At 38.4% G+C, this 14,457-nt stretch overlaps 2 protein-coding genes across 2 annotated transcripts; both read right to left on the reverse strand.

The window, feature by feature from the left end:
* Positions 1-10,989: 10,989 nt before the first annotated feature.
* On the reverse strand, positions 10,990-11,979 carry LOC129729259 (uncharacterized). The gene is made up of 3 exons (XM_055687770.1): positions 11,449-11,979; positions 11,169-11,387; positions 10,990-11,091 (listed from the first exon to the last, which is right to left on the reverse strand). The coding sequence occupies exons 1-3, from the start codon at positions 11,977-11,979 to the stop codon at positions 10,990-10,992; spliced, it is 852 nt and encodes a 283-aa protein (XP_055543745.1).
* A 589-nt stretch (positions 11,980-12,568) lies between these two features.
* LOC129729260 (putative gustatory receptor 28b) lies at positions 12,569-14,100 on the reverse strand. Its single transcript, XM_055687771.1, has 5 exons — positions 13,893-14,100; positions 13,279-13,502; positions 13,005-13,223; positions 12,856-12,945; positions 12,569-12,631 (listed from the first exon to the last, which is right to left on the reverse strand). The coding sequence occupies exons 1-5, from the start codon at positions 14,098-14,100 to the stop codon at positions 12,569-12,571; spliced, it is 804 nt and encodes a 267-aa protein (XP_055543746.1).
* Between the last annotated feature and the right edge of the window lie 357 nt (positions 14,101-14,457).

Genomic DNA, 14,457 nt, shown 5'->3' on the forward strand with positions numbered 1-14,457 from the left:
GCATCACAATTGTATGTGTTTATCAAATGTGAAAATAAATCTAATTTGGGGATGATACTTCTGCAGTTCCACTGTAACACAGTGACAAAATTCCTAACCTCTTTCAACGTATTAGTCATCGAAAGATACGATAGCTGAAATGAGGGACCAAATTGCTGTGAGTTGCTTCAAAAAGGTTTTCACTGTAGGGAGAAGGGCAAGAAGAATGTTTTGAAGGGGATCTGGCATGTTGAAAGTTTTAAATATCCAGTCCACAATATCAGAGAATTTTATGAACCCTGTTTCTTTTATGTCTTCTGATCGAGAAATGAGTGCACGAGGGGTTTTTGGTGCCCCAGGAAGCGGTGGATACTCCTGGTTTGATTTGAAATTAAAACCGGGTGGTACTTGCTTCGGTTTTTCTTCACCGCTTCCTTTTTGTGTTGTCTTATTGGTCATTCCGCTAGGGGTTATCTTACGACCTTTGCGAGAAAGATTAGGAGAGTTGAGCATTCTCCTCTTCCTAGATCCCTCTGGCAAGGCATAAGAACACCATTCGACGGGATCGTCAGATGTACCCTCATCGGTTGGCAAAAAGGAAAAGATGTTTCCTGTCGAGGGTGGCTCAGCCCTCTCAAGCATTTCTGCAAAAGAGCGCTTTGATCGTTCCTTAAGGGAACGCTTAATTTTTTCCTCGCGCTGTTTGTACGCGGGACACGCTGAAAGGTCATGCCGAGTTCCCTCGCAGTAAAGACACTTTTCAGTATCCTCACTGCAAGCGGTCTCAGCATGATTGCCTCCGCACTTGCTGCAGCGTGCCTTGTTGCAGCAGTAGGTGGCTGTATGACCTAACTGCTCGCAGTTTTGGCAATGCATGACCCGCGGTACGAACAGGCGTACAGGCAGACGAACCCTGTCCAAAGAGATGTAGTTTGGCAGTGCGGATCCGGCGAATGTTACACGGAAGGAATCCGAAGGGAAGAATTTCTTCTTCCCTTCTTCGATGGATACTGAATGCAATTGCTTGACATCCAGTATCTTTACATCTTGAATCAGGGGGTTTTTGAAACAGCCAACCCCGTGACGCAAAATGTCATCGACCGTGAGGCTTCTTTCGGTAACCACACCGTCGATCTCCACGTCCTTGGCAGGGATGTACACGCGGTACTCCCTTGTAAAGAGCTCGTAGCTAGCAATTTCGTTTGCTTGCTTCAAGCTACTCACGACAACTCGCAGTTTGTTCGGCCTCACCTTCGTAATCTCGGTTACGGCCGAAAACTGTTTTGCCAGGTCTTTGCCTATTTGAATTATATTCAAAGGTTTTTTTATGGGCCGGAAGTAAACAACGTAGGGACCGCTAGCGGCATCTGGGTAAGCTTTTACCCGCATTTCCGGTACCCTTGTTACGGGGCTAGGTAGCGGGGGTGGTACAGGGGAAGGTAAGGGAGAACTGCTGGGGGAAATTTCAATTTCTTCCCCATTTGTTTCCACATCCAGGAAAAGTTGCACCTGCATGTCGTCCATTTTGCGGGAGCGTTACGCTCTACCGCACACAAACGAAAATTATTCGAATGTGTGGGGGGGAACAAGTAGTTGATATTAAATTTTAAAAACAATTTTTCAAACTACAATGGATCAAAATGAAAAAAAAGACAGTAATACTAATACTAAAAACAATAGTAATAATATTAATAATAATAATAATTATAATAATAATAACAATAATAATAATATTAATAATAATAATATTGATAGTAATATATTAATAATAATGATAAAAAATCTAAAGTGAATACTTCACCGAACGTCTAAGTCATGACCTCACGGCTGATAGTAGGATCAATCGAGTGTCTCCGCAGAACAAACAATGACGATCCAGCTTCGTGTTGTGATACAGTGGCTGTATCTTACACGCGACCTTGTAGATGCCACTTGTAGTTGACTGATCACTGGCGGGGTAGCCTGCCCCTACCAGTGTGCAGAAGATGTTTCTGCCGATATATTGCAGACTATTGTTATCGCACAGCACAAGAAATAATCGAAAAAAAAAACACCCGTACGATAACTCGTGTATTGTTATTTTGCGAATCACACGGAGATAAAAAATTTGCGTCTAATCGAGACGAAAGCAAAACAACGAATGATAATCTCATTGAAATACTCAAAAAAATTAGGCGTAATCAAAAAATTACGTATTTTTTGCATAAAACAGCGTTTCATGTTTAGACGGCAGGGTTTGGCACTATTAGCACTAGTTTTAAACGATAGCTTGCCTACCTATGATCGATATCGTGTTTCAAATGTGGAGTATAGAGGTCGCTGCATCAAGTTTCGACCGTTACAGCGTCTCTACAGCACGTGTTTACTCACAATTTCCATTTGTTCAGTCGATCAACCGTTCTCGTGGTGTACGATCTTTGTTTGAGTTTTTTGATACTTTTTAACTGTGAGTCATTCTCGGAGCGTTGGCAGCACGGCTGATTGATAGTACGTGCTCTGAAACCTCTCCGTTAAATTATTGAATTTCAAGTAATTTATGCAAGCAAATTTGCTGAAAAGTGAAGAAAAGTTATCAGTGATGTTTTTATAACGCGGTAATAATGAAGTATCAGTGAAAATGTGAGTGTTTCAGCGTTGGAATGGCCAATTTATCCACGCTCAAAAATTGCCAAATTGCAAAGCCAGGAAAGTTTTGCAAGTGTTAGTGCTAACTCGGTGTTTCGCTCTTGCTAGCGGTGTGTTATGCACGTAGGGTATAACTGCCTTTAATGAACCACTTAGTAGCGTAGCTGCAAATTTTGCAAGAAAAAATGTAAATATCTAAACTGAATTAAGTATTTCATTATGTGTAAACATAAAGTAACATGTTTATCATCTTTTCTGCATGAAAAACAACTAGATAATACCTCTATTTTCTTATAATAAAAGAAATAAATCATCGTTTCAGTTTCCTTTAATGGGCCACCGTTTCTTTATTTGGACCACAACAATTTCCTAATTTGGGCCAGGTCTAAGTAATACATCTCTTTAACCGTAGTTGCCGCTGATGAAACTAACTCAGGCTTACGCACTGAGAGTTCTGGATCAAGATCAACTGTAGACTGCACCCATTCTTTCGTAATAGGAAATCCCTTACGTGCCATCCGAGTTATCCAGCCTACAATTGAATCCTCTTCCGCGGCAGTCAATGCAGTTTGTTTACCTTTTCGTGGTTTTCCTGGCCACTTGCTGCTTGCACGGAACATTACGGTGGATCGTGGAACACTGGAGCGCCTGCAAGGTTCTCTAGTCGAAACACCACTTTTTATTGCTTGAAGACACTCAGTACCAGCTGCTTCAGTATATTTTTTACCAATGTCCGGCGTTTTTCCCGTTTTAGCAGCAATTTTATACAATAACACAATCATAACAAATTCATGGTAACTATGGTAACTATGATTCGCGGTGTTATTTCGATGATAGCTCTAGTTGGAAATGAAGCATGCCGGAATAAGGAAAACTATTATTTCCACCCTTAATGGGGCCGCTATTTTTTTTTTTTTTCAATATTTTTAGTGTTTTTTTCTAGTAAAATTTATTGCTTATCTTTTAAAGACACTATTATCCTACCCGTTCATCGAGAATCTGATTATTTACGCTCGGAAAGTGTGATGTCAGTACAGTTTTTGGTAAAGCCATTTCCTATGAAAACGTTAACGAACCATGGCAAACCAGGTAGCTGTTTATAAAAGACATTTTTTGCAGCTTTAATGAAGTACATTATAGTAAACGTCTGTTGCGACATTTCTAATGAAGAACATTATTGAAGTTGTCAAAGCATAAATCAAAATACGTATATTTATACTGTGTCATTTGGTGTAAGAAGTTCAGGTGGTCCACTAAAGGAAGTGGTCTATATTAAGCAGATCTACCCTACAAAAGATTGCGTGGTGATGTGAGCGAAGAAGATGGCAGTTGGATAGCATTGTGCTATGGTGTCGCTTGGTGCTGCTCGGTGTGCATACCATCACCGACAAAGCACCATCATCAGAATGATCTAGATGAGTATAAGTTTTCTGTCTCATTTTTTTTTTTGAGAATGCTTAGGCACTCGGTTTTGTGTGGTAGCTGATAGCGGGTTTCGGCTTGCCCTTTTGGCAAGAGTATGAATGTGAGAATGTGTGAATGATCTGTTTGACGTACGAAGTTTTTTAGGCATGTAGAACATTTTTTTGCCTTTCTCCTAGAAAGGTATAGCAATCACTAGAAAAACCAAAGGTATAAAAGTGCTCCAAAGGGTCGAATCTCGTATATCAATCGACTTAGTTTGACGAGCTGAGCATTTTCTGTATGTGTGTGTGTGTGTGTATGTGTGTGTGTGTGTGTATGTGTGTATGTAACGCTCTCCCAATCTCACTCGATTTTCTCAGAGATGGCTGGACCGATCTTCATGAAATTAATTGCAAATGAGTTCCAGTTGCCCAATAAGACCCTATTGAATTTCATTGCAATCGGATTTTTAGTTTAGAGGTTATGTTTAAAAATATGGAAATCACGGAACATCATTTTCTCAGAAACTACTCAACCGATTTGAACAAAATTAGTTTTAAATGAACGAGCTACTTAAAAATTCATTAACTTTTGAGTTTCATGAAGATTGAACGTGTGGTTCAGAAGTTATTTAAAGAAATGTGTTCTGGAGAGTGTTTAATCTCACTCATGTTTCTCAGAGATGGCTGAACCGATTTCCACAAAATCAGTGTCATTTGCAAGGTCTAATTACCCCATAAGACCCTATTGATTTTTTTTGCAATCGAATCATTACTTTGCCTGTTATGTTTAAAAATGTGAAATCCAGCTTTGAAAAGAAACATATTCCGAAGACTACTTAAACTCACTCACTTTTCTCAGAGATGGCTGAACCGATTTCCACGAAATTAGTGTCAAATGAAAGGTCTAGCTGCCTCATAACACCCTTTCGAATTTCAATGTAATCGGTCTGTTACTTTGTCTGTAATGTATCGAAATATGAAAATCACGAAACTTCATTATCTCAGAGAGTACACAACCGATTTGAACAATATTGGTATCAAATGAACGGGCTAGTTCAAGGTTAATTAATGAATTTTATAGTGATTAAACACGTGGTTCAAAAATTGTGAAAAAAAAACATGTTCCGTTGACTTTTCAAATTCACTCGTTTTCCCAAAAATGGCTGGACCAAATTCAACAATCTTAGTGTCGAATGAAAAGCTTGGCTTTCCTATAGGTTCCCATTTTATTTGACTATAATCGTATTTTTATTCCAACCGTTATGTATTAAATTATAAAAACAACGAAATTCTGTTATCTCAAAGATCACACGACTTATTTGAACATATCTAGTGTCATTTGAACGGGTTGTCTCTCAAACTCACAAGTAAGAAATTTCATAGCAATTTGATATATTGTTCAAAAGTTATGAAAAGAAACGAAATTCAAAGACTATTTAAAACTGTAACTGTTTTGATCAAAACATATGGCCTCAAAAAAAAATTTAAATTTGGTATTGTGCTATTCGTACGTTCCCGGTATTGCTCGTGATTGAAGTGTACGAAATTCAAAGTCATTTCTTTTATTTCGCTATTTCTTCAACACGAATATTTTACTCATAATTAATAATTTTTTTAACTTTTCGCCTTTCTCCTAGAAAGGTATAGCAATCACTTGCAAAGCCGAAGTTATGAAAGTGCTCCAATGGGCCTAATGGCATATATCACTCGACTCAGTTCGACGAGCTGAGCATTTTCTGTATGTATGTGTGTGTGTATGTGCAGAATTTATTTTTAAACACTTTTCTCAGAGATGGCTGGACCGGTTTTATTGAAATTATATGCAAATGAGTTCCAGTTGCCCCATAAGACCCTATTAAATTTCATTGTAATTGGATTTTTTTAGAGGTTATGTTTAAAAATGTAAAAATCACGAAACATCAATATCTCAGTAACCACACAACCGATTCCAATAAAACCGATTCCAATGAACGGGCTATCTTAAAAACCCTTAACTTTTGAATTTTATATAGATTGAACATGTGGTTAAAAAGTTATGAAAAGAAACGACTTCTGAAGGCTGTTTAATTTCACTCATGTTTCTCAGAGATGGCTGGACCGATTTCCACAAAATCAGTGTCATATGAAAGGTCAGTTACCCCATAAGACCCTATTGATTTTTCTGCAATCGGACTATTACTTTGCCTGTTTTGTTTAAAAATGTGAAATCTAGCTATGAAAAGAAACATATTCCGAAGAATACATAAACTCACTCACTTTTCTCAGTGATGGCTGAACCGATTTCCACGAAATTAGTGTCAAATGAAAGGTCTAGCTGACTCATAACACCCTATTTAATTTTACTGTAATCGAACTGTAACTTCGTCTGTAATGTACCGAATTGTGAAAATCACGAAACTTCATTATCTCATAAAGTACACAACCGATTTGATCAATAGTCTTATCAGATGAACGGGCTAGTTAAGGGTTAACTGATAAATTATGATTTAACACGTGGTTTCAAAGTTTGGCTGCCCTATACGTTCCCATTTCATTTGATTATAATCGAACTAAGCAACCGTTATGTATTAAATTGTTAATAAAACAACGAAATTTTATTTTCTCAAAGATTACATGACTTGTTTGAACATTACTAGTGTCATACGAACGAGTCATCTCTCAAACTTACAAATAACAAATTTTATAACAATTTGATATGTGGTTCAAAAGTTATGGAAAGAAAAGAAATTCAAAGGCTATTTAAAACTATACCTGCTTTGATCAATATATGTGGCCACAATATAATTTAAATGTGGTATCGTACCATTTGAATGTTCCCGGTATCGCTCGTGATTGAATTGTTCGAAATTAAGAGTCATTTCTTTTATTTCGCTATTTCTTGAGCATTTACATTACGTCAAATTTCATATTTTATACTTCTATTACAACATCATTATTTTAGAACCCAAAAAGTGAATACAAATTTATTGGATTGAAGCGTTCATGTAAACCTATTTTTACGAATAATAAGTTTGAATGAGAAAGGCTGGGTCTGACCGCTAGGTGGATTAATTTAGGTTTTTTATTGTCAAGCTGCCAAGCTGGGTTGCCGGGTGCGATGAATCTCGTTTTTTTTTTTTTAATTATGCGCTGCGCGTTTGTTTCCAGTAATCGACAAGTGCGTTTTTCGATTATGTGTTGAAATTTTGTTCAATTCGTGTTAGAGGCGCAGGACGCAACACAAAATGACACTTTTGACACATTTTTGGTTTGAACTGTTTAACCGCGCATGGCGGGTCGGTCCCGTTAGTATTTTGAGCAAGGTACAGAAAAGAAAACAGAGCCAAAAACAGAGACGAATGCTAGCAAAGGAATTTAAATCGGAAAGAAACAGAAAAAAAAACAGTATTATATAAGAAAAAGGGACAAAATAAGATAATTTCAATTAAAAAGAAAAAACTGAGTACAAAATGGAGAAAATGAAACCAAAAAAAATTATGTAGGATATATGAAATGGAAAAATAAACTGAATTTGTTGAATGAATGTTAGAAAAATATAAGAAAATGAAGAAAAAATAAGAAAGGTTGAGAAAGGTTGAGAAAGACATCGGACATTAGAACAACAAAAAACGAGAAAAAAAGAAATAAAAAAGGATTGAATGTTTCTTTTTGAGGAAATATAGTAGAGATGAAACAATTAGCGGAAAAAGGAAGAAAATATAAACAACGGGAAAAATATTAGGGAAAAACGATAAAATTAAGAAAGCAAAGATGCCTCCACGGAAAAGATAGACGAAGAATGGAGATTTTAGACGTTACTCGAAGTTGGAATATGTCGAAAACGATCTAATAGATGAAAAACAAACAAAACATAAAATTATAAGCGAAAGTTAGATAGCTAGGAAAAGAGAATAATAAAGGACAAAGGATATAAAGACGACACGGATATATACAAATGGTAAACATCAAAAATAAAATTACGAATCACAGCAAAAGACAAAGCAACTGTGCTGGAAAGCGAAATAATGAAGAAGCAGGATAAACACAACGCGAACAACCCGAGCGGGGGCCTAGTGTGGTTGGTAACGTCTCCGCCAACCACGCTCGACGCCTGGGTTCGAATCCCACCGCCGACATAGGTGTCGATGGTTGTGAGGTGGCGTGATCCACTCACAACCAACCCAACTGGTCTAGATTCAATCCTAGCCGACACCGGGAGATTTTCTGAGGCGAAAAATCTCTGGGATCACGCCTTCCATCGCATGAGGAAGTAAAGCCGTTGGCGCCGGTCCGTTAATAAACGGGTCGTGAGTTAGGGTCCTGGGTGTGGAGTCGCCTCCCTGGGCGTCGGTGATTGGCCACAACAGTGGCGGAACTAGACCGACGGAAAATAAGCGAGAATAAAAAAAAGCGAATAACCCAGTAAAAAGTTCAAAATAAAATGAGATATGGAAAGTATGCATGGAAACTTTTTCGCCACCCTAGAAAAAGTAGACGATTAACGACAATAAATAAAAAAAAACAAATAAAATTTGAAAAATCTATACTGAGCAAAAGACCGAGTAAAGATAACCGAATATACGCTCAACTTTCACTTGTTACTTTGAAAGCAATCACCAAAAATTCTCCCTGTAGTAACAAATTTGTTACTTACAAAGCAATAACATTCATCCCCAGTCCAGTAACAACACATGCTGTCATATATTTTGCACATCTATCAAAGGCTACGACTAACTTAAGATGGGCGTTACTACCAACGAGGTGCACAAAGGTGAGGAAGAAGTAGACGCTTGTCTGTATTAGTAGCGGAAAATGGGCAAAAACCACGTGCTTGTGGGTTGTGACGTTGATCTCCAAAAACAATAAAATGCCATTTGGAATTGTATTCCGCATTGTTTATTGGCACAGGAAGGTTTTTTCAGCCGTAAACTGTCTTAGCTTGTGAAAATTTTTTGATTCAATGTACCGAACATGGATTTTTGGACATTGTTTTTGAACTTCTACGTCATCAATGTTGACAAAAAAAATGGCCCTTTAAACCTGAAAATCAAACCATCTCCGTACCTTGCTATATTTCATTACGTTTCTACAACTGCACGCGTTTTTATATTCGAATAAGAAAACGGATGCTGCAACTATTTGAAAGGAATCGTCTCACCCAGCTTCCGCAGCATCACATGTAAGTGAGAAATCACATATGAGCGAAGCTAGGCTCGGCGAAAAACCTGGACTTCTGGCTAACCAATCAGTTTCGAAGCCAGATACCGATGAAATACTATCCTGAGAAGCAGGCTTCTCGACCGACCGCTGCAACTAGGCCCGGATTTGAGGGGGGGCAAATGCCCCGGGCCTTCCGATTGAAGGGGCCCCCCTAGTCCTAGGGCGACCTTTTTTTTTGCTCGTCACCTGCCACAACAATACCTCTAAATCCTCTAGAATCCACCTCTAGAAAAGGGGGTCTCACAAACAAATTTGCCCCGGGCCCCCCAGTGTCTCAATCTGGCCCTGGCAGCAACCATTGAAATATGATTGAATTTAGACGCAAAACAGACATCAGAGCAGTTCCACAAAAAATGTCCCAGTTTCAATATTTTTTTTAAATTGTCATTTTTGTGTTGGCTGATACATTACATCAACAGCATATCTCATGCTTCCTTAATAACGGCAACCCACGACGTAACTTACTATGCAAGGTTAGACCGCAAAGCAACCCGTGAATTATTTTCCCATCTGTCAGTCAACGATTTTCTTTGTTTGTTTTATTTTTAGCCGTTTGTCGTGAGTGAATCTAACAGCATTTTAAACGATCTTATTGTGCTGAAAATGCCTCGAAATTTTGAGTAAAAGGTAGGTGCAAGGGCGTATGCACAGTACACATTCGAAACTGTGGCGAAAGCTATCGCTGTTGTGATAGGTTTAAGGAATGTTGTATAACAAATTACACAGCTCGCACCTAATTGCTCTCTAGCGAACCTATACGTTAGAGAAATGACAAGACACTCACCGTTAAGGCAACTGTCAACATCAAAACGGGCGAGCTGTATAAATTTGCATTGCCGTTATCCGTCTTGATGTTGACAGTTGCCTTAACGGTGAGTGTCTTGTCATTTCTCTAATGTATAGGTTCGCTATTGCTCCCGGAGGACCAACTGTCTTGACCAGCTCCCAGGAAGCGTAGCTTTGTAAAACCATCAGGACTGTCGGAGAATGGGGTTATCCCCTAACTTCAGCATTAATCCAGAAGCATGTCAAGGGCTATCTGAATCGCAATTATATTAAGTCTAAGCCAATCCATTGCATGAAGTTGATGAAGTAGGTAAGCATCCACATTCTCAACCACATAAACATCGCTAAAGTAACACAGTGTGTGTGAAACCACAACAATGCTGCCAGGCAGCATTATCACTGTCAACTGGCTGAGAGTAATATTCACTGTCAGCTCTTTCGTAATGGCACTGATATTTATGGTTTCTAGTTTTAACTGAGAATCTATCACTGACAGCAACACTGCTCGCGACAGCAACACCAAAATCCCTGAAGCTGAAACAATCGAGAGTGAAACTAAGTTGGATAAACCGCTTCCAGCGGAGGAAAAGCAATAAAAAAAATTCTTCTTGCTGTTACAAATTTGTTACTCCAAAAAACAACGTTTCATCTCCACTCAAGCGAAAAAATGATTTGGACCTGTTTAATAGCACAAAACTTGTGCCAATCTAAAAACTCCAAATTTGCTTTATTATGCTTTTGCAATCATTGCCGGCAGCACTGTTCGCAATGTTATTTTCCATTTTTCAAGCAGTAAGCAGTGAGGGCCGTGTACCAAATCAAAGCAAAAGTGAAAAGCTGAAACGAGGTAAAACATGGTAGAAAGGTAGACACCAAAATGAAGACGAAAACGAAAACACATGTATACAGATTACAAAATTCCAAATAAAAACATTACAACCGATAAATCATAAAGTATATAATGTTATCAACAATCAGGCAACCAAATATTGCCTCAATTACCTACCGAATACATCAAGGTGAAGTCCACCTTGAACATTCCAAAGCTCTCGATACTGTAGGAATGATGAAGCAACCCCATTGAGAACATATTAATCTGGAAGCATATGTCAAATAAAGCAAATCCTGAATCTATTAGGTCAACATGACAAATGAATAACAACAAAAACTTACAGTTCGCTCAACCTGTTCATCAATATCCGCCTTGAAAAACCGATTCACCACTATTCCGGTCTTTTGGGCTCGTCTCGTAAGCAGCGTCGATCCGGACACGAGGTAGTAGAACTGCAACGCTTGAAAGGACGCCAAAAGTAACGAGTAGCAGTATTTCCATTTTGGAAGATCACGGTTACTCCGGATGTCCAACATCAGCGACGTGTACGTATAGAAGATCTGAAACAAAAACAGTTCGGTTACGATGTTTCCTGAGCTAGTTTCAGCAAGTTTCGTTTACTCCGCCGGTTGTTACAAGAAACGTGTACAAAATTGCTATCAGCAATGAACAGTCCAGCGTTTTGACGATCGTTCTCATGATCGTCGCTACATCCTGATGAAGGTACGCCAATTTATTCAGCTCGGCCGCCACCATGCAGCAGATTTGCTTTTTCTTCAGGGGATGTGTCGTCCAATAGAGTTGATCCTTTTCAAAAACACTTAACTTGTCCATACATTCGTTCACCTGCAGATTTATCAAACGATACAGATGAGCCACGAAGTAACACACGGCCAAAACGCCGTTTGAATAGGCCACCAAGGACCACATAGAGGTAAAGTTAAGTAATGCCACATGGGGATAAGTCTCCGTTTGGAAAAGAAAGTAAGTACTTATGATGGCTACCGTTAGGCACAAATCCAGAAGAAGCTTGCACAAATAGCTTTTCAATAGTTTGTAATCCTTTTGCCAGCGGTTGTTAGCGGTCACGATGTTTGTTAGCAGTATCAGAATATTGAGGGTTCCTCTAAGATGCTCGTGATAAAGAATCATTGTGGCAATGGTGACCATGAAAAAGCAATAATTGAGAGCGAGTTGCATCGACGCTAATACTAATACTATTAAAGAGGACGCAAATTTAAATTCAATTGATCCCAAAAACGAATAAACGAAAATCATTCCAACACCGTAAACGAGCATGACGACTACTGAATAGCCGTACGAAAGACGACATGGTTTGAATATTTTCGATTTTGCGTCGAAATGTAGTGGCAAAAATCCGTAGGTCTTCCATATGCAGCAGATTGTCGTTAACAGTAGACTGAACAACTTATTAGAATCCATTATTGGTACTGAAGTATGGTACGAGCAAACAATTCCACTAACTGCTGGTGGGTCGATGCAAATAATTTATCAGCAAGCTAATTGAATGTTGCTCGTTTTGTATGTTGGCAGTAATTTGGCACAGTTATTCACCAAAACGCTCAAGTTAAGTTCAGTTCAATTCAAATAATGAATGAAAATTTAAAATTCACAGATAACATTTCTCAATTTGCTTTTCCTGGATGCAGACAATAATTTAGGTAACAAGTATTCTTTGAATCTTATCTTTTATTAATCTGTAAAAGTTCGCCGGTCAACTTCACTGATTGGACAACTGAAATTGTACCATTATTATTAGATATGATGTAATGGTGCCGACCATCTGTGAAATAGTTTAGAAAACACAAAATAAATATTTACGTCAGAGTACTTATCTTCTATAACGACGAAACGACAGTAGAAGAACCCCCTCATTTCCTTCAAACAATTAAATTTACACATTTTTTGAGCCACATGACCGAACATTGGATCGCCAGTTTTTAAAAATAACGAAAAAAGAGTTTATTTGTGAAATTGGAGTGAAAAACGCTAGAAGCAGTTGTTTACCGAATACATCAAGGTGAAGTCGACCTTAAACATGCCAAAGTTTTCCACACTGTATGTTTGGTGAAGAAGCCCCATTGAGAACATGTTGATCTGCAAAAAAGGAAAAAACAAATAATACAAGCAACATGCTCAGATTGACATTAGCAAACCGTCCGCTCGGTCCGTTCGTCAATATCGGTCTTGAAGAACCGATTCACCACAACGCCAGTTTTTTCGGCCCGTTTGGTAAGCAGCGCCGATCCCGAAACAATGTAGTAAAACTGAAGCGCCTGGAAGAACGACACCCCAAACGAGTGGCAGTACTTTATGAAGGACAGTTTCACGTTGTCCCGAATGTCCATCACCAGCGAAGTGTACGTGTAGAAGATCTAAAATACAATCGATTTCAGTGAAAAAAAAGACCTCTACCCATTTTAGACCCACTCCGGCGATTGTGATGAGAAAACACCAAAGGATGACCAGCAGTAGGGAATAGTCCAACGTTTTAACAATCATTTTTGTGACCGTCGTGACATCCTGGTGAAGATACGCCAATTTATTTAGATCAGTCGCCACCCGGTAGCAAATTTGCTTCTTATCTCTCGGATGTGTTGTCCAATAGGGTTGATCCTTCTCAAACCCACTCAACTTGTCCATACAGTCAACCACTTGTAGGTTAATCAAACGATACAAATGAGCCACAAAATAGCACAGGACCAAAAAACCATTACAAAATACTGCCAACGACCACATGGCAACGAAGTTTAATATTGCTAGGAGGGAATAGCCAGCGCTCTCAAAAAGATAGTAACTGCACAAAATAACTGATATCATGCACGTATCCACCACAATAAGCTTACAAGAATATCTTTTCAAAAGTTTATTATCAATTTGCCAACGGCTGTTGGAAATAATAACACTTGCCAACAGTACCAAAATATTCAGTATTCCTCCAAAATGCTCGTGACAAACAATCATTGTGACAATGGTAACAATGACGAAACAATAATTAAGACCAAACTGGATCCACGCAAATACGTTTACTATAGAGGATGTACTTTTAAGCATTGATGACCCTACGAACCAATAAAGATAGAACATTCCAACGGCGAAAACGAGAACAAAAACAACCGAGTAACAGTATGACAGTCGAGATGGTCTGAGTATTTTTGCTTTGGTGTCGAAACATAAAGGGAAAAATCCGTACAACTTCCAAACGCAATAAGTTGCTAGCAATAGCATAGTGAACAACTTGGTTTGATTCATTGTTACCTTTTACCACTATTGTTAAGTTATGTACTAAAATAATTCAGAAAGAAATAAATTCAAAAGCTCTAGTTGCTCCCATTTGCTAACGATCAATGCTAATTATTCACCACCTTAGTCGTGTGCAAGGAAAGACAAGAAGGGGATGTTGGGTTGAACGTATATTTCAAAACATTTATTGAAAGTAAATTTATCGAGTGAACAACCGAAAATTTTGAAAAAGGTAAAAATACAAAAATGTTGTTTTTAGAATTAACCGAAGAAATCATTTTGGTCGCTACGAAAAACATGATCAGGGAAGTAAAAAACTCATCGGAGTAGCAAATGCTCCACCAGGGCGCTGAGACTCAAGAATAA

This window comes from Wyeomyia smithii, chromosome 3, assembly GCF_029784165.1.
Source record: "Wyeomyia smithii strain HCP4-BCI-WySm-NY-G18 chromosome 3, ASM2978416v1, whole genome shotgun sequence".
Lineage (NCBI taxonomy): Eukaryota > Metazoa > Arthropoda > Insecta > Diptera > Culicidae > Wyeomyia > Wyeomyia smithii.